At 48.6% G+C, this 20,269-nt stretch overlaps 1 protein-coding gene across 9 annotated transcripts in view; it reads right to left on the bottom strand.

The window, feature by feature from the left end:
- Positions 1-20,269, bottom strand: part of CCDC57 (coiled-coil domain containing 57) — a 109,102-nt gene that overhangs the window by 58,041 nt on the left and 30,792 nt on the right. For 8 of the 9 annotated variants that reach the window (XR_009595372.1, XR_009595373.1, XM_027974305.2 and 5 more), the window contains 7 exons: positions 15,457-15,615; positions 13,070-13,232; positions 12,532-12,666; positions 8,441-8,663; positions 7,692-7,841; positions 3,725-3,825; positions 529-729 (listed from right to left, as the gene is read on the bottom strand). Coding sequence is in view for 7 of the 9 variants with exons in the window: in XM_027974305.2 (XP_027830106.2) it covers positions 529-729; positions 3,725-3,825; positions 7,692-7,841; positions 8,441-8,663; positions 12,532-12,666; positions 13,070-13,232; positions 15,457-15,615 (1,132 nt within the window). In the remaining 2 variants the exon portion in view is untranslated. The remainder of the gene's footprint in view (positions 1-528; positions 730-3,724; positions 3,826-7,691; positions 7,842-8,440; positions 8,664-12,531; positions 12,667-13,069; positions 13,233-15,456; positions 15,616-20,269) is intronic. The other variant, XM_042256231.1, reaches the window with a different exon arrangement.

Raw genomic sequence — 20,269 nt, 5'->3', positions numbered from 1 at the left:
TAGGCACGCAGGGAAAACGTGCTGTGGTAGAACTCACGCCCTGGCCTGGGACCTTGGCCTAAACCCAACCACGGAACTGGAGGGGGGCTGGGTGCCAAGGGCCTGACCGGGACCAGGGCACTAGGTGGCCTGCTGGCCAGTGCTCCAGGCAGTATCTCAAACACTCTGAGAAGCTCATGAGATACACAGGGTCCACCCCGGGGGTCCTCTGGAAGGAAAAGTCACCTTGTTACATCCATTTCAGGGCTTCCCAGGCCCTTGAAGCACATGGTCAAGGCCTCCTGTTTCAGAGGACACAGAATGGCCCCCTTCATGTGTGCAGGCTCCCTACATAGTTTTAAATGAGGGATCTCAGCAACCCGCAGGACAAGGGCATGGTGGCAGCCCTTTACAGCGTCTGCAGAGAACAGCCCAGACAAAGCCACCCCAGCCAGGGAAGAAGAGGGAGGGAGGGGAGGGCTCCCCACTGGCCAAGACCGCACCCCAGACCAGTCCCGCACAGGATGCAGAGCACCACGGGGCACCCACCTCTCCTCCAACAGCTGCAGTATCTGAGGCCTTTGGTTGCTGCCTGCCGGCAGCGCCCCCACTTTCCTTCCTAGCTGACCCGAGATGCTTCTCCAGCTCGGCCACCTGCTTCTGCAGCTGCAGAGCCTCCACGTGCACCTGGTCCAGCTCGTGGGGAAGCTCTCGCTGGATGGTGTCCACGTCCAGGGGTTCTTGCAGCACCTGGGGGGCCATTTTAGAGGCAATGTTAGGAAGGAGGCAGGCTCTGGGAGGGGGTCTGGAACAGATCAGCAGGGAGGACTGGGAAGCAGGAGAAGGGAGGTACTAGGTGGCAGGAATACCAGAAAGATCAGAAGGACACATGCTGGTCAGCCTCCCCTCTCTGGCTTGATTCCAACCTCCATAAGACTGCGCCCCTGCAACCAAGCCACTGCACTTCTGCATGAGCAGCCTGGGTCAGCTGCAGGGTGGCCAGGAGGTACATGAGCAGAGTCCAGGCCAGAGCTCTGGGGCCACCCTGTCCTTCGGCTGCCTCTCTGGACATCTGTTCTCCCGGCATAAAGGGGGAAAGACAGGCAAAAAGAAAGACACACTTCTCTACAACCTCAACTTTCCCATTTTATTCTCAGGAAGATAAGATACCATCTTCCTATTCTGGAGGCTTCCACCAGGCTTCCACCTGGTGACTCAGCTGGTAAAGAGTCTGCCTTAGTGTAGGAGACCTGGGTTTAATCCCTGAGTCAGGAAGATTCCCTGGAAAAGGGAACGGTAACCCATTCCAGTATTTTTGTCTGGAGAATTCCATGGAAAGAGGAGCCTGGCAGGTCATAGTTCATGGGATTGCAGAATCGGACATGACTGAGTGACTAACACTTTCCTGTTCCAGGGATTTCAATAGCGAGTTTGTAATGAATACTTTATTCTTTTTGTCACATACACCAAAAAAGGTGATCATCTGATAAACAAACACTGCTGCTGCTGCTGCTGTGTCGCTTCAGTCATGTCTGACTCTGTGCGACCCCACAGACGGCAGCCCACAGGCTCCCCCGTCCCTGGGATTCTCCAGGCAAGAACACTGGAGTGGGCTGCCATTTCCTTCTCCAACGCATGAAAGTGAAAAACGAAAGTGAAGTCACTCAGTCGTGTCCAAGTAAAAACAAATAGAAAACACTTTAGGGTAGACTTTCTCCCTCAGGACAATCAAATAATCTGTGATTACCAAGACAAAATCAAAAGTTCTTATTTACATATTTATTTTCTGTTTGTAGCTTGTGGGGTGTGTGAAATCCTCATGGTGGAGCAGAACTGGGAAAGGGCACAGATCTGAAGGACCCCTGCCCTCATATGTGACACAGGTCTGCAATCCCAGAAAGAGAAAAGCTGTCAAGTTCATTTCCACTGCAATAGCACAACTGCTCTTCAGTCAAGATAAGGCATCTGATTTCCAGGCACTGCCCGCTCCCCACAGAAGACAGAAAGCTCCGAGCAATGTCTGTCACTAGCCAGGAGTCCTGTTCCACAGAAGATGCAGAGTCTGTAGGATGGTGTAACCTACATACTTATGGACTTGAAAGGACATGGGAAAAGGGCCCCATGGGAAAGAAACACCACAAGGCAACATGGAGGTGTGACACCACCAACATCAGCAGTAAGAGCTGTGCTCCCAGGGACATCATCAAGACCATGAAAAGCTAAGGCAGGGAATGGGAGGAAAAGTCTGCGAATCACGTATCTGACCAGAGACTCGAACCCCCAAAATACAAAGAACTCTGATAATTCAACAGTGAGACGACAAACAGCCCAATTAAAAATGGACAGAGGATACTCATGGACGTTTCTTCAAAAAAGACATACAAATGGCTGATAAGCACATGAAAACATGCTCAACGTCATTTTTTATCAGTTCAGTTCAGTTGTTCGGTCATGTCCGACTCTTTGCCACCCCATTTCTTTTATCAAGAAAATGCAAATAAGCCACAGAGAGGTCCACCTCAAACCTGCTAGGATGGCTAGAGTCAAAAAGACAGAAAGCAGTTGCTGCTGGTGAGGATGTGAGACACGGGGGCCCTCGTGCACCTTCTGGGAGTGGAAAGTGCGCAGCCACTGTGGAAATGTTTAGTGGGTCTCCAGAAAGTTAAATGTAGAATTACCCTGCGACCAGGGATTCCACTCCTTTGCGTCTACCTGGAAGAACTGAAACAGACACTTGGACAGACAGGAGTCCACCACATTGACAGCAGCCAAATGGCGGAAGCAACCCAAGTGTCCGGCAGATGAGCGGGTACACCGAATGTGGGGTTCTCAAGAGGAAGTTCCAACCCCTGCTTCAGTATCGATGAACCCTGAGGACGTTATGCTGAGTGAAAGCAGCCAGTCACAGAAGAAGAAACACAGAGTGATTTCACTCATAGGAGGCTCCCAGAGGAGCCGGCTTCACAGAGACGGGAAGAGTAGAGTTTACCAGGGCTGGGGGCAGGAAACAGGGAGTTAAGAGTTTCATGGGGACAGAGTTTCTGTTCGAACGATAAAAATGTCCTATTGGGAATAGACCCTGGTGATGGGTACACAATACTGTGAATATACTTAATGTTACTGAATTGTACACGCAAAAATGTCAAATTTTGTTATGTATATTTTACCAGAATTTAAAAAAAAACACTAAACAAAAGAGGTATCATGAGATAATAGCAATAAAGTGCAGGCTGGGTCACCAGCCCCAGGTGCCAGGGTGGAGATGCACTGGAGTTTGACCAGTTGTCCCACCTCCACAGGAAGGAGTGGGTCACCCCAGCGCCTGGTTACAACCTGTCCCCGAGAAGGCAGGGCCAAGGGGACTGCAAGGGCCGGTGCTGGGCGAAGCATCTGGAGTCACAGACAGTGGTGACCAGCACATGCTGTTGCCTCAGCTCGGTGCCGGGGCTTGACGTGGGTCCCTGGACTCGCCCAGCACACCCTGGGTGGGCAGAGACAGGCCCTGCGTGTCAACGGCCAGCACTGTCCCCCCTACCCTGGACTCCCCTCTGTCGTCTGCCCGGTCCTCACTGTGTGCCTCCCAGGGACACATGAGAGGCGAGCCAGCTGCTCCCAGCAATAACCCCGTCCTCACAGGGAGCCGGAGGCACAGGGAGGCCACAGCAGATTCCTGGGGTTCACTGCCGCCCCGGCAGTGCCCTCAGCTGGGAGACCTACTCAGTCGAGCATCAGAGGGTGGCCATACCTTCTGTCTCAGTCGTGCTACCAGGAAGCTCAGGAGATGCACTCTGTCTCCAAGCCTTCTGAGTGCCAGTCCCATGGACGCTCTATCGACTGGCACAGCTCCTGCAGAAAGAGCGATTTTGTCAGAATAACATTCCTACCATCCTGGGGGAGCTTCCAACTGCCTCGAGAAGGACATCTGTGGTGTCCAGGGCAGAGGTGCGTAGGTATGTTCTTCTCTGCCCTCCTCCAAGGATGGCTACTTGTCACTGCTGGTCCACTGGGACGTTGAAGACATTCTAAAGCTAAGTGGATGCAGCTGGGTGCCCACAAGGACTGAGATGAGATGCACATGAAGAACAAACTTTATGCCAATAAAGTAGGAGTCTTTACAGAAGAAAAATCCAGCTTTACCAGCTAGTGTCTGTTAGAGGCCGACACCTGTGTTGACTCCTAGTCATTTGGCTAGGAATAACAAAAATGTCCACACAATCCACAGGTCAAAGAAGAAATCACAGTGGCTATTAGAAATTACTTTGAACCGAATTACCATAAAAGCACGGCTTATCAAAACTTAAGGAATGCATCTAAAGCTGTCCTTTCAAAAGTATTTACAGCCACAGCAGATTTTTTTAGAAAAGAAGGATGAAAGATAAATGAGCTGAATGTCCATTTCAAAAACGAGGGAAAAAGCAAATAAGGTAGAAGAAAGGACAGAATAAGCCAGTATTAGATGCATTGGAGAAGGAAATGGCAACCCACTCTAGTGTTCTTGCCTGGAGAATCCCAGGGACGGGGGAGCCTTGTGCGCTGCCGTCTATGGGGTCGCACAGAGTTGGACACGACTGAAGCGACTTAGCAGCAGAGGCAGATGCTGAGGAAACACAAAACAGTGTGTAACAGCGGATGACACAATGCTCAAAACATCCATGACAGAATCCAAAATCACTCGTTATACCAACAACAAGGAAGATTGTACCTTGAATGATAAAAGTCCATATCAAGAAGACAGACTAAAGCAATTCCAACAGGGAATATAATACAGTCTCAAAACAAATGGAAGTTTCAGCAAAGGTATGAAAAAAAAAATTTTTTAATGGAAATTTTAGCACCGAAACCATAATAAAAATCTCACTGGATGGGCTCAACAGAAGAAAGAATTGGTGAACTTGAAGAAAAAACAGAAAATTTCCAATCTGAACAATAGAGAAAACAGATTGGAAACAGACAGACAGAGCCTCAGTGACCCGGGGAGAAAAACAAAAGTTCTAATACTCTTGCCACTGGAGTCCAAAAAGGAAGGACAGTGTGGAGCTAGAAAAAATACTTGAAGTAATGGTTGAAAACTTCTCAAATTTGGTTCAGTTTCAATGCCAAAAGGATAAGCCAAGGAAATCTATGCCCAGACCATCATAATCAGATTTCTGAAACTAAAGACAAACTTTGAAAGCAGGCAGAGAGAAATGATTGAAAGGCAATAGACTTCTCATCAGAAACAATCATCTGATTTCTCCCCAGAAGAAAATGGTTTAAGTGCTGAAAGCAAAGAACTATAAACTCATAATTTTATACCAGGGAGTACACTCTTCAGGGATGAAGGTGAAACAAAGACATCTCGGATGTAGGAAAACCTTGTGAGTCCATCATGGCAGCCTTGCTGAAAAGGATCTGCTGAAACAAGCGCTTCAGACAGAAGGAACCTAGAATGAAGAAAGAGTCACAGAAAGGATAAGGATTCAAGGAAAGAACGGACCATACCTCTCCTCCTGAGTTTTTAAAATTATGTTTGACAGTTGAAAGCAAAAATGAGAATCCTGTCTGATGTGGTTCTCGATGTACACAGGGGTGGTATTTGCAACAAGAAATGGGCTGTTTAGGCCTGACTGGTGGTAAGATCCCCACATTCCACTTGAAATTGCAAAGTGCTGACACTAGGTGACCGTGATAAGTAAGCATACTGTAATTCCTGGGGAAAACACTAGAAAAAGTACCTAAAGAGATAGACCAAAAAACCAGATCAAAATAGAACACTAAATAATGTTCAAGTGGGGTCGCAAAGAGTCGGACACGACTGAGTGACTGAACTGAACTGAACTGAACCCAGTGGAGGCAGAATCATGACAAACAACACAGATTCGTATTACAATAGGAATAGGAAGAAATTTCCTTAATCTGACACAAAAAAGTAATGATTAAACTTAAAAGTGTTGAAAATTCTTCTCTGGGATCGGGAAGAAAGTCAGCTATGATCAACATCATAATAAAGAGTTCAGTCAGGGGAAAATAATATAAGAAAAAAGAAAGTAAAAGATATCAGCATTGGAAAAGCCAAAAGTAAGACTTCCACTACCTGGGACAAGATGACTATATAGGCAGAGTGTCCTGCCTGCCTTTTTCTTTACTTCCTGAACAATCGAGCCCATAAATCATCAGATGGGCGGCTGGAAGTTACCCTCCGGGGCTGATCTGCCTGAGAGCTGCAATCCAGCTGGTGAGGAAATTGGGATGGAGGGCAGCCTGGGAGTCAGGGTGGGCCTGGGTCAAAGGGTGGGGCCTCTATGTGGGAAAAGGCCTCCGTCCATGCAAGGGAGGGTGCTCACACCCAAGAACTGGATGGAAGAAGTAACGTATGGAGGACAAGGAGCCAGGCTTCTCGTTGGAAAAGGAAGCTAAGAGAAATGGAAGTGGAGACCAGAACAAGCCTGTAAGGCTGGACCAACCATAGAGGAACAGACTGATGAATAAATTTGTCTTAAACACTCTGAATTTCTGTTGCCTTAGGAGATGGATCCAAAATAATACTGCTAAGGTTTATGCAGAGGGTTCTGCCTATAAGTTTTCTTCTAGGAGTTTTATGATTTCTGGCCTCACATTTAGGTCTTTAATCCATTTTGAGTTTATTTTTATAGTTGGTGTTAGAGAATGTTCTAATTTTGCTATTTTACATGTAGCTAGCTGTCCAGTCTTCCCAGCACCACTTATTGAAGAGACTTTCTTCTCCCCATTGCATATTCTTGATTCCTTGATCACAGAATGAAATTTGGCCATTTGCAACAACATGGATGGACCAGAAGGGCATTATGCTAAGTGAAATAAGTCAGAGAAAGATAAACACAGTATGATGTCTATGTGTGAAATCTAAAAAATATAACTAGTAATATAAAGAAAAAGAAACAGACTCACAGACACAAATAACGCTTAATGTGGGGAAAGGGAAACACGGAAGGGTGAGATAATGGTAGAGAATTTAGAAGTACAAACCATTATGTATAAAGTAAGTGAGATACAAGGACATACTGCACAGGAGATGGCTCATTGTGCAGTGTGGGCAGGAACCAGAGCAATGGCTCTCTCAGCTGCTAGTTCAGTTTTCAGTTGCCCAGTCGTGTCCGACTCTTTGTGACCTCAGGAATTGCAGCACGCCAGGCCTCCCTGTCCATCACCAATTCCCGGAGTTCACTCAAACTCACGTCCATCGAGTTGGTGATGCCATCCAACCATCTCATCCTCTGTCATCCCCTTCTCCTCCTGCCCCCAATCCCTCCCAGCACTAGGGTCTTTTCCAATGAGTCAACTCTTCGCATGAGGTGGCCAAAGTATTGGAATTTCAGCTTTAGCATCATTTCTTCCAAAGAACACCCAGGATTGATCTCCTTTAGAATGGACTGGTTGGATCTCCTTGCAGTCCAAGGGACTCTCAAGAGTCTTCTCCAACACCACAGTTCAAAAGCTGCTAATGGGGGAGGAAATCATGTGAACAGTCTGGTCTGACCATCAACCAAAACATGCTGCTGCTCAAAAGAAGTCAGACGAGAATACACACTTGTAATTCCACTTATCTGAAAATTCAGCCATAGGGTGAGGAGTCAGGAGAGTGGCTGGCTCGGCAGGAGGAGGTGGGGCTCCTGGGGCGGCACCTTTGTAACGTCTTCTTGGGCTGTGTTACTGGGAAGTCATTAGAGCACACAACACAAGACGAGGACGCTCACCGGTGGTATCTGCGGAGGCCGGGACGCTGGGTTGAGCGCAAGCACGGGACAAGGATGTCTTCGAAGGTTCTAACACATCTAGTTGCTCCTCCAGTGTTTTAAATTTATGCTTTAGATTTTGCATTTCTGCTTCAAGGGCCAGAACGTAACCTTCCAAAAAACACAGTAAACACATAGGCAGGGGCGTTTACACTCTCACCCTTTATCTACCTCCTGCGGCCCCCCAGTCCAACCCTCAAGACTGTCCCATGCTGTCTGTGTGTCGCCAGCTCGCCATGCTCTCCGAGTGGGCCCCATTATCAGGAGCCCTCAGTCTTGCGATCCCTGATGCAGACGTGACAATCCCATTCTGAGCGCAGCCGTCAGAGGTGCTGCCCCTCCACTCACCATCCTTTGAGTCCCTGCCCTGAACAGCAGGAGGCGAGGCCACCTCTGTGGCTCAGGACGCTTCCCCGAGGAAAGGCCTGGTCCTCCAGGAGAGCGCAGTGCCAACGAGCCCCTGGCCCAAGTCTGTCTCTGGTTTCCAGCTGTGTCACGTGTGCATCCTTCCCTTTCCCCCTCCACGAACCAATACAAAGTCTTTATCGTACATAAAAAATATGACTTAAGATCCTTTCTCTTGGAGGGAAAGCAGCTGTCATACTTTGGCATAATCTATAATGAGGATGCTCATTTTTAAGACTCCAAGTGAAGCCTATTTATGGACCCAGTAGAGATGACTCCTCATCTTCCCTCTCCCCCTTGCTCACCAGGAACCGCAGAATCCGCTGCTGCCTTTGGGTCAGGCTGGTTTGTTTGTGAGGGCTCCCCTCCTAACCGGGCAGAAGGAAGAATCTGGTCACTTAGAGCTTCCATTTCTTTCCTCATTTGTGCAATAACATTTCGCAAACTTGTGTTCTGCTCTTTTAGCTGCTGGATCTCACTAGACGGAAAACTTTTATTGATTTCTTCTCCTTGATACCTTAGAGGCCTCTGCCAAATACAGAAAAAAGAAAAAGAAAATGGTTAGAGCCAAGAACCAGTGATTGCCTTGTGCGTCTGAGGCTGGCTGTGTCTGTGTCTGCCAGCACCCTCCAGCCCCCCTGTCCTGCTGCCCCTCATCTGTCCTGGAGGTGGGTAATGTTGGCAGAACTATGAAAATGCTTTTTCTTTTATGTTTCATAAAGACAAGACCACTGTTTTTCAAAGATAATTTTTATTGAGAGATTTGGGGACTCTTTCTTTTTAGTAAAAAACTCATCATTCACCCGTTAGAGGGGCAGTTATTTAAAAAAAAAAGAGAGAGAGAGAGAGAGAGACTTCCCTGGGGGTCTGGTGGCTAAGACTGTGCTCCCGATGGAGCGGGCCTGGGTTCGATCCCTGGTCAGGGAACTAGATCTCACATGGTGCAACTAAGACCCAGTGCAACCACATAAAATAAATAAATATAACAAAAGATGGACAATAACAAGTGTTGGTGAGGATGTGGAGAAAATGGAACCCTTGTACACTGTAAAAGGTAAAAGTACTCAGTGGTTTCTAAATGTGAGATGTAACACAGTGCAGCTGCTGTGGAAAACAATCTGGCTGTTCCTCAACAAAGTAAACCCAGAGCTAGTACATAACCCAGCAAGTCCACTCTTGGGTACAGACCCGAGAGAAGTGAAAACACAGATCCACACAGAAACCTGCAGACATGTCTGGAGCAGCATTAATCACAGTAGCCAAAACGGAAACATCCAAATGTCCACCAACAGATGATGGACAAAGTTAACAGCATGAAACATTATATAGCCATAAAAAGGAATGACGTTCTGACACACACTACAACATGGATGGAACATGAAAACATCATGCTGAGTGATAGTCGAGGACTTTAAAAGCAGTTTGCATAAATATATGCCAGGATTTAAAGAAAAATATGAAAAAACAGAAATGGAAGATATCAAAAAGAACAAAATAGCATCTACAGAGATGAAAAATACATTGTCTGAAGGAAAAATTCACTGGATAGGATGGGATTAAGAGCAGATAAGATACTACAGGAGGAAAGGCTAAGTGAACATAAACACAGAGCAGTAGAAAGCCTTCAAGCTCAAGAACAGAGTGGAAGACAAAAGAACAAGTAACAGCAGAGCCTAACGACTGCAGAACAATGGGAAGCAGACATACACGAACCCAGATCAATGAGGGGGTGCAGAAGGATGCAGAACGCGTTGGCAAAAAAATTTCAAATTTGATGAAAACCTGAGTCCACAGATCCAAGAAGTTCAACAAACCCAAAGTAAGATAAACACAAAGAAAGTCACACCAAAGAGCACATCATGGTCAAACTGTTTAAAAACAGGGATGAAGGAAATCTCTTAAAAACCACCAGAGGAAAAAGGGCACATTACATTCCTGCGGAAGGACAAATAAAAGAAACTGCCAACTTCTCATAAGAACCAATGAAACCTAGAAGACTTCCCACTAAGATACCACGCCGAGAGGTCCGGCCATGGAGTTGAGCTGGGGTGAACATTGGGTCAGCTTTATTCCAGAGAGCACTAGGGTGAACTAATGTAAAATTTCTGCAGTGGTATATATTACTTTTGTTTCCAAAGTGAAGCTATTTCTTCTGTTACCGCTAGTCCCCAGCTTTTCAAGCCACCTCTGGCTCCGCTATGCACCTGCCTGCCTCCTTCCAGCCACTGCTCTGGCCCCACTGCTGCTAAGTAGCTTCAGTCGTGTCCGACTCTGTGTGACCCCATAGATGGCAGCCCACCAGGCTCCCCCGTCCCTGGGATTCTCCAGGCAAGAACACTGGAGTGGGTTGCCATTTCCTTCTCCAATGCATCAAACTGAAAAGTGAAAGTGAAGTCACTCAGTCGTGTCTGACTCCTAGCGACCCCAAGGACTGCAGCCTTCCAGGCTCTTCCGTCCATGGGATTTGCCAGGCAAGAGTACCGGAGTGGGTTGCTATTGCCTTACTACTCCTCCTGCAAACATCCAACCTCCCTCTTTGTGCCCACTGGGCTGTTCGCCACCTTCTCTGAGGCAAAGCCTTAGGCTGCACCTGCTCAGGCAGACAGTAGAGTGGTCAGGGCTGTGCCAACTGGCCAGCACTGCTCACATTCCCCCTCTGCCACCTGTGGGGAAGGGACTACCCCTCTTAGGGCCTCAGCTTCCTTGTCCTGAACAACAGGATCCACCTCAAAGTTGCAGTGCAGCCCATTCCCAAGGTGAATCTTCTGTCCCTGTGGCTGTGGCTGCATTTACCCTAGCAGCCTGCCTGGCGGTGGTGCCTTGGTCTCTGTGGGGTGATCACTCCGGCCCTGCCGATGCGCCATCATCGAAACTAGTGCCAAGCAAAGAGGAAGCTGTGGCCACAGCCAAGAGGCTGCCTGTCTGTGCAGTGCAATCAGTGGTGGGCTCAGCGCTTCCCAGGAAGCGCCATGTCTTCCTCCCTGAGCAGCCTCTGTCTCGGCTTCAGTGCACGACAGACGCCCCTGCTGCTCCTACTTAGTGTCTGCCAAGGGCCCACCTCTACAGAACTCAGCACCAACCGCCGCCTGCCAGCCGACATCCGCCGCCTTACCCGGCCACACCCTTAACCTGGTCACAGTATTAAGGCCCTGAAGGGGGGACGCAGGTGTTTTGCTATTATCTAGAGGATTCCAGACTTCACTCCTCTGGGTCAACAGAAACTTGCACAGCATCCTCCACCACCCCAGGTCCCTGCTTGGTAAGGAGGCCACATCTCTGTGTTAAGACCACCAGGCCAGCTCACCTTCACTGGTGCCCGAGGTGCTGCTCTGCCACGCCCCCTCATGTTGCCTCCAGGGCCCCCTGTACAGAACAGAGGTGCACATCCCCCCGACTCTGCATGCGGCACTTGTTTCTGACCCCTCAGCCATTTCTAAGGTTCCTGTTCACTTAACAAGGCAACTAGGTACTGACAGGCCTCCCTGACCAGCGGAGCTGGTGCTTGGAGACAAATGTCTTCTTTTAATTGTCAGCCTGGCGGTAAAATACAAAAAAGAAAAATTTGGGTAGGGAGGCTTATTAATAAAAACAACAAAAAAGAAGCATTTGTTTTCTACCTAGAGAAGGTACCCATGCAAAAACCACCAGCGATGAGTCCCCAGGACCATAGGTGACCCTGGAGACTAGGGTTGGCCCCCCCTTTCCTCCTGGGAACACCAGTGCTCCCAAGCCTGACCACTGGCTGAGTGTGAATCTTCCCAGAGGTTTGTTAACAGACACACCTTCGGGAGCTTGACCCCTAGGGCATCAAGCCTAGTATGCCTGCTGGGATGCTCTCATGTGATCTTAATTAATCATCCATCTTAACTAATCACATCCATAAAGACCCTATTTCCAAGGAAGGTTGCACCCTGAGGCACCAGGACTAGAATACGCCTTTCGGGGCCACCATTCACCTTGGGGTCGTCCCATAGCCAGTGTCAGGCTCTGGCTGGCACACAGCAGCACGGGAGTCTGTGCTTTTTGAGAGGAACGGCCATCGTTACATATCGAATGGTTCAGTCACCACATGTGTAGAAGCGTGTTTTGGGATAAAGCTCTGACCTTTTGGTTCTCTGTGTTACCGTCTGCCATGGTACAATATCTGAATTTGAGGTTTTTTGATATTTCAGATACTAAAGACACAAAGAAGATTGAGTGCAGATTCCCATTAGCTGGTTGAGCTTTGGTCTCACCTGGTGTGAACAGTCATCTTAAAAGAAACATGGCTGCAAAGATCTACCTCCAGTGCTGATTCTGGTTGGCGTGCTTCCCCTCTGGTGGGGGTAGCGGGTATCTCCAAGGAGCCTGGGAGGAAGAGCTGCAAGGGAGACTCAGGAGGAGGGCGGCCCCTCACCTGCGCCTCCTCCTCAGGGAGTAGCCCATGTGTCCGCAGAGCCTGCAGGGCCTGGTCTCTCTCTCGGGTCACGGCCTTCAGCACCACCTCTCGGTCACACAGCCGCCGCTCCGTCTCCTGGAGCTTGGCAACAACCTGGGGAAAATGCAGACTCAGTTCATCTTGGGAGGATCAGAAGGGAGCGGTGCCACTTTCAAGGTCCAGACCAGCTCCCTACCCTGCTGGGAAGCAGAGGGCAGACACGAGGGTGAGAAACCCTAGGAAATATGTGGCCGTCAGAGCCAGAGGAGCCCAGCAAATGCTGGGGCCACCTATGCATCCAGCTCCAGAGGCAGCTGCCTGGCCATTAGAGACAGGCTGTGGGCAGGGACTCATCATTGCAAGTCCTGCTGATATAAACCAAACTGCTCAGTGAGGCCAAGTGCCTTCAAGTGCAAAGGATAACTTGGTGAGGGCCCAAGCCAGCTCCATGCTGCAGTGGACATACCCGGCCCTTCCTTCTGCAGAAAGAAGTCAGACAGCCCAGGGGAGTGCAGACCTGATCTCTGGCCGCGGTCAGGCCCTGAATCAGGTCCTCGGCCTGCTGGTACTGCTCCCGCTCAACACCTTCACAGCGGCGCTGCCAGTCCAGCTCTAGCTGCACCTTGTCACGCTCCAGGCTCTGCTCCCTCTCTACCGCTAGAGACAGCTGCTGTTTGTATCTGCGGGGGTAAAAAGTGCCAACATTAACACTGTCCTGAGGTTCCTTTGGGCTGTGATGTAGCTGAGATGGGAGGTGTCCCTCCTGGGCTCCCTGGCCCAGCCGACACCTTCACACAGGCTCAGGTTCAGAGGGGAGCAGGCGGCCAGGCCCCCCAGTCCTGAGAAACTCAGCACCGTAGGAGATGAGGTCAAACTCAGTAAGAGACAGGAAGAAAGCCAGCAAACTCAAACAAACAAGAAAACAGCCACACTAGAGAAGTGCGGGAAGGTTCCCAGCAGAGCACACAGAGCTGGAGGGTCAACAATAAGCTGAAAGGTCAAACGTAACTCAGTGTCCATCTACTGGGGGTTGGGAGAGATCAGAATGGAAGGAGGAAAGAACCACGCAAGTAGGAGGAACTGGTAGGCTCCGCCAGTGAGCACAGTGTCCTTAGGAATCATCAGAGGATGTCCAGGCGCCCAGTGGAGACCCTGGCGTGCGTGTGGCACAAGGGCTAGACTGGCCCTCGCGGGAGATCTCACGTGCACGTGTGTGCTCAGTCACGCCTGACTCGCTGCGGCCCTGGACAGCAGCCTGCCCGGCCCCTCAATCCACGGGATTATGGTATTTTCCAGGCAAGAATCCTGGAGTGGGCTGCCATTTCCTCGTCCATGGATCTGACTGGAGGAACCAGATCTCCGTGTCTCCTGCATTGGCAGGTGGATTCTCTACCACTGAGTCACAAAGAGACCCTAGAGCCACCATAACAAAGATTTAAAGCAACCTTTAAATGATTAAGCTGCTCTGCCGCTGCTGCTGCTGCTGCTAAGTCATTTCAGTTGTGTCCGATTCTTAGCGATCCCATGGACTGCAGCCTACCAAGCTCCTCCATCCATGGGATGTTCCAGCAAGAGTACTGGAGTGGGGTGCCATTGCCTTCTCCGAGCTCTCAGTGGGACTAACTAATTAGCTACCTACAGCTGAGGAGCGGGGGCCTATGAAAGGAAGATGACCAACCTAGAGGCCTGCTGACACAGTGGCCACATATCTGACAGCCATGGACAGCTGTGACATGTGTAAAGCAGCTCCTGTAAATATCTTCAGAGATTAAAAGCAACCACACACACAGTGAGGAGATTAATGAAAAGTAAAATGTGTGAAATAAAAACTTCACCAGCTTTGGGACTTCCTTAACGGTTCATGTGGCTAAGACTGTGCTCCCAATGCAGGGTGCCCGGGTTCGATCCCTGCTCAGGGAACTAGATCACACATGCCGCAACTAAAGATCCTGCACGCTGCATCTAAGACCCAGTGTAGCCAAATAAATAAATAAAAATACCAACCCCCCGCAAAAAAACCCCTCACCAGTCTTTCTAGCAGATGAGACCTTGTGGGCAAAGTCTTTGAAGCTAGCAAAAGAACATCAGATTAAAGCAAAGAAAAGAGAAGAAAGACAATAATAAGGATAAGAATAGATACTGAAGTTGAAAACCAAAAAACCACTGAAAAAAGTCAAAGAAACCACATGCTGGCTCTTTGGAAAGATCTGTAAAATGGATAAATCTCTAGCTAGACTGATGAGAAGAAAAGAGAAAATACGTATCATCAATATGAAGAAGGGGAGAGGACCTTGTCACAGACTTTACACATATTAGAGAGACAGTAAAGAAATACTATAAACAATTTCATGTCAGTAAAGTAAACAATTAGATGAAATGAACAAACTCATTGAAAGACAAATTACCAAGTGACACACGCACAAAATAGAAAATAGAAAATCTGAAGGTTCAAATAAATATCCAAAGAAACCAGACACAAAAGAGTATACGCCGTCGGATTCTATGCAGATGAAACTCCAGAACAGGAGAAGCCCACAGTGGCAGAGAGCAGTCCACAGGGTGCCAGGGAGGGAGGGGACTTTGGGCGATGGAAGGGTTTTACATGGTGACTGTACCATATACTTAAGTGTGTACTTGTCAAGATTCATCAACTGTACAGTTAAAATGGGTACGTTTATTATATTTCAATGATTCCTTAGGAGAGAGAATATTATCTTTCCTCAAGTGTTCTGGCTGATAGGAAAAGACACCAAGACACTAGAACAAATCAGAACTCAGAGATGATTCCTGACACAGGACGAAATAGCCCTGGTGCAGACTGGTAACTGTGCTCTGTGGGAAAGACCACCTCTGGCCACCCACCCTGCCACCCCCATCTTCGCCCCCTTCCTCCATCACACACACCTTCCAATATCCTGCTGGCATCTGGTCAGCTGTGCCTTCAGCTTCATCTCCTCTTCCTGCAGTGACTGAACCTGAAGGTCTTTGGAGATCATCTCCTTGGATAGCTGAGCAATCTGGGCATCCCAGCTAGACTTTAGAGCTGATGCATCTTCCCGAAGTCTAAACCAAGAAGGGAAGCGATGTGAATGTGGGCGTGGTTCTCACCCAAGCTCTCTTTTACAACACACACACACACACACACACACACACACACACACACACACACACACACACACACAGAGTCCTCAGAGGAAATGCTGCAGATCAAGGTCTCTTCTACACACATCAGGGCACAGACTTCCCGCCTAGATTAAGAAATAGTCCTACCCAAGAAGAAATATCTACCCATCCCTCCCACCGGCCCAGGCACTGACTAACACCTGTAGCACGCCAAGCCCACACCGAGTGTGAGGAAGTAGGGGCCAGGAGATGTCTCTTGGAGCCAGAGATCCTGAGACAGCACCGTCTGACACACCTGGGCACCCTTTGCCATGCCTAGCCCAGTCCTTCCCCATAGAGACATTCAACACGTATCTCCAAACTGAATAGTAAGATAAGCTTCTACATTCATTGGTAGAATCTCGAAAAATCTGATAAATCTCCCAAGAAGCAAAACTTGAGAAAAACATCTAGAGATATTGACTAGAGTAGCTATAATATTAACCACTCAAAGCTTACAGGGTAGTCACCCTATTTGCAGCTCCGGCCTGTTTCCCTCCTAAGCTGCATTCAGCATGCTGTGGGGTAAATACTGCGGTCATGCACTGGCCACTGCCCAGAGCCAAAGGCCCATGGTTGGGCCACGGACTGCAGCACAGAGGTAGAGAAGCCATGGGAAGGCAGATGGCCATCAGTCTACAAGGTCTTAGACCAAAGTCCTGACTGCAGTTGCCTTGAGACTTAAAAAAGCTCCATCCAAACAGGGGCAGAGACAGGAAGGAGAGAGGAGCAGCTGCCCTCATGGGAAACTTCTTTCAACATTTCAGCTTAAACAGGCCTCAACATAGAGGCTGGTGTGCTGGTTAAAATGCCCTTGGCAAAGGGTCAGCCAGCCCCACAGGAATGAGACGGCTCTGCTCTGCTCTTCCTACCCTGGCCTGTGACCCCCAGGCCTATGAGCCCCTGCCTGAGGAACCCTGTGCTCTCCCCTCTCTCGGGCATCCCAGTGCCCTCGCACGCTGGGCATAGACATGCGGGTAGCTGGGTAGGGCTCTCTGCTCACAGGCAAAGCCCACTGCAGTGGGCAGAGGCTGGTGTGAGGGGTTCCCACAACCTCAGTCCTAGTCAAGCCAGGATTATCATCACTCTGAGTAGCAGAGTTCTCTGTTCATAAAGTACTGCAGTGAAGCTCATTTAGGAAAACCCTTTAAAGACCAAGGTGGGAATGAAGAAGGGGAATGAGTATGGGGAAATGTACAAAACCCCACAGTCCAGAGGAAAGCCATGCTGCTCGGTAAAGCATTAGGATTCTTCAGCTCTATTACTAACTTAGGAAAAGGCACCCTCTTTGAACCTGCCTAGATACAGTATGTAATAAAAGTGTCACATTCTTAAAGGATTAAGACCTGTCAAGTGTGAGATTTCCAGTGTTATTCTTAGCTATTAGAAAAAGTCATTTTTCTTAGTATGATTTAAACAAATTACTTCTAGTATGTCCAGATTCATACTGATCTCTTACCTAAAATAAACCAGCTCATCCTAGTAACACAGGGGGCTACAAAACGTTGGAAACTTGAGAACACGTCCAGCTCAGACACAGCGCTGGTGTCAGAATAGAGGCTGCAGCTGTTCCTCTCCCGGTCCACCCAGTACCCCTTCTCTGGGGCAGTGCCTGCTCTGGTCCCATGTAGTTGTTGGGGTGATAAAAGTAGTAGGTGGGGGCCCAGGTGAAGTGAAAGTCACTCAGTCGTGTCCAACTCTTTGCAACCCCATGTGCTATACAGTCCATGGAATTCTCCAGCCCAGAAAACTGGAGTGGGTAGCCTATCCCTTTTCCATGGGATCTTCCCGACCCAGAAATCAAACTGGAGTCTCCAGCATTGCAGGTGGATTCTTTACCAACTGAGCTATCAGGGGGCCCAAGAGCCTGTAACAAAGCTGCCCCCAACCCCATGAGCCAACCTAGAGCCAAGACCACATGGGGCAGGATGTATAGGCGGGCAGGGTGCTCATGGAATCCGGGCTTTACCCTGGCAGTGTCCCACCAGACACTTAGCCCCAGAGCCTCGAGTGTCCAGTGTCTGACATGACAGAGGGAAATGAGAGGCCCTTCTCTGTTCTGTGTGTCACTGAAAGACAAAAGGACATGAGATGCCTAGCCTGCCCTGGAATTCCAAAGCACCGCTTCCCCTCTACCTACTCACTCGCAACTCTGCTCCAAGGTCCAAGGAAAGGGAAGCAGCTGACAGCCCTGGGAAGTCGACTGCCCAGGCCCCATGCATCAAGCAGGATGTCTGTTCTGAGCTTCCCGTTATAGTCCCTGACCTGATCTTTCATGATTCCATATGTGTTGGGCTTCCACAACTATAAGAGAAGTTGCTGGAGCTTGAGAGCCATATTTTTATTTCTTCTTAATTTCTATTGAATTCTCACGAGATGATTTGCACACAGCAGGGGCTTTGTATGTGGCCATGAATGGGATCCTGGTTCCCGCTCCACTTTGCCGAGACCAAGACAGCACAAGTAGGCCTGTGTTCTGGAGAGCGGAGAACTTGCCCTCGTTGAGTCCTGGCCTCCGTCCAGCATTTGGACCAGCACTGCCCAGCACTGAGCCAAGGGCCATTCAGGGCTCCGAGGCACGTGGCCAGTCTGAATTGAGATATGCCTTTAAAATTTAGCATCAAAAAATGCAAAATACCTCAATAACAATTTGCTTAGGCAAGTTTAGGCATCCATCTTCATTAATATTTTTAAATTGATTACTTATTTTTTTCTCAAACTTAAACTTTTAATTTTGTATTGCAGTATAGCTGATTAACCAATTACTTTCCCATGTGGAGCAGTGGTAAAGAACTGGCCTACCAATGCAGGAGATGCGGGTTCAGTCCCTGGGTCTGGAAGATTCCCTGGAGGAGAGCACGGCAACCCAGTCCAGTATTCTTGACTGGAGAATCCCATGAACAGAGGAGCTGACAGGCTATAGTCCATAGTGTCACAAAGAGCTGGATGCGACTGAAGTGACTTGAGCACACAAGCACACAATGAGATGGTATTTTGGACATACTGGGTTAAAAAATGTTATTGAAGTTAATTTCATCTACTTCTTTTTGCGTCTGAGCTGTGACTATGAGGAGGTTAAAGTACCCTCTGGCCCCACCATATTCCTTTCGATAGGTTATATGCCTGCATGGTTATACACACACAAGGTTCTCACAATATGGTCTCAGCTCATCATTTCTCTACTCTGCTATCCACAAATTAATGGTCACAAGAAAACCAGCACAAATAGGCCCAAAGAGGCAACAAAATCATAACATGGGCCATTTTGTTGCTGACTTGTAAAGAGTACGTCTCGGTGGGAAAAGACGCTGATACAGACACTAAGGCTTCTCCTGGGAACCCACTGATGCTGCTCGTCACGGCCTCTCGACTGTCCAGTGGGGAAGCGGGAAGGAACATGATGGCGGACCCGCCAAGAGGAGAGAGCAGAGGAGGAGGCCTCCCCACAGGAAGGCCTGTGCACCCGGACCCTGGGCTCTGAGTCACTGTCTATGAGAAGGGCCCCGGGAGAAGTCTGTCCAAACCAAACAAGGAGTGGCTGGGAGACACACACCCTTGAGATTGAGCTGCCTCATCCCTCCAGCTATTGCCGCCTAGGTTTAACAGATCAAACAATAAGACGCATGACTCTAAAGAAGCTATCCTTAATAAGCTTTGACTTCCTGGTATTTTATAGTTCAAAGCCATTTTCCCCTTCAGTAGAAATATAACTTGGTAGAGAATTCTCTGTAAAAAAGAGAGACAGAAATAGTTCCCAAACAAAGGGGAAAACCCAGTTGCTAAACAGCAGGATTTGCAAATGACTTATTTGTCTTAATCATTTTCCGTAAACACAGCTTCTCTGAAGATCACTTCCTTACTGGCTGCCAAGAGGCTGAGTTCAGTTACTGCTTCAGTTACAATGATCCTTCAGAGACACCAAACACAGCGGGATAGAGTGGTTGTGTACGGCCTGGCTTAGATGTCAAAAGGAAAACTGGGTTTGAAAAGAAGTTAGTTTGGAATTCCCCAGCAGTCTGGTGGTTAGGACTCTGTGTTTTTTCACTGCCAAGGGCCTGGATTCAATCTCTGGTTGGGGAACTAAGATCCTGCAAGCCATATGGCATGGCCAAACAAATAAATAGTTTAAGTAAATTTTTTAAAATTTTTGGTTGTGCTGGGTTTCCTCTAGTTGCGGCGCACAGGCTTCTTATTGCAGTGGCTTCTCTTGTTGTGCAGCACAGTCTCCAGGCGCGCGGGCTTCAGTAGTTGCAGCAGGCAGGCTCAGTAGTTGTGGCTCGAGGGTTCTAGTGCAAGGGCTCAGTAGCTGTGGCATGGGGGCTTAGTTGCTCCTCGGCATGTGAAATCTCCCTGGACCAGGTATCAGACCTGAGTGCCCTGTATTGGCAGGCGGATTCTTATCCACTGTACCACCAGGGAAGTCAAAAAAGAATTTTTAATTAAAAAATAAAAAGAAATAAAAAGAAACTAGTTTATGGAGAAACTGGAACCCTTGTGGAAAACGGTGTAATTACTGTGGAACACAGTTCCTCAAAAAGTTACATCTAGCGTCTCC

The sequence above is a fragment of the Ovis aries genome, chromosome 11 (assembly GCF_016772045.2).
Source record: "Ovis aries strain OAR_USU_Benz2616 breed Rambouillet chromosome 11, ARS-UI_Ramb_v3.0, whole genome shotgun sequence".
Taxonomy (NCBI): Eukaryota; Metazoa; Chordata; class Mammalia; order Artiodactyla; family Bovidae; genus Ovis; species Ovis aries.
Note: the sequence above shows the minus strand (reverse complement) of the source record. Positions and strands in the feature narration are given on the sequence as shown.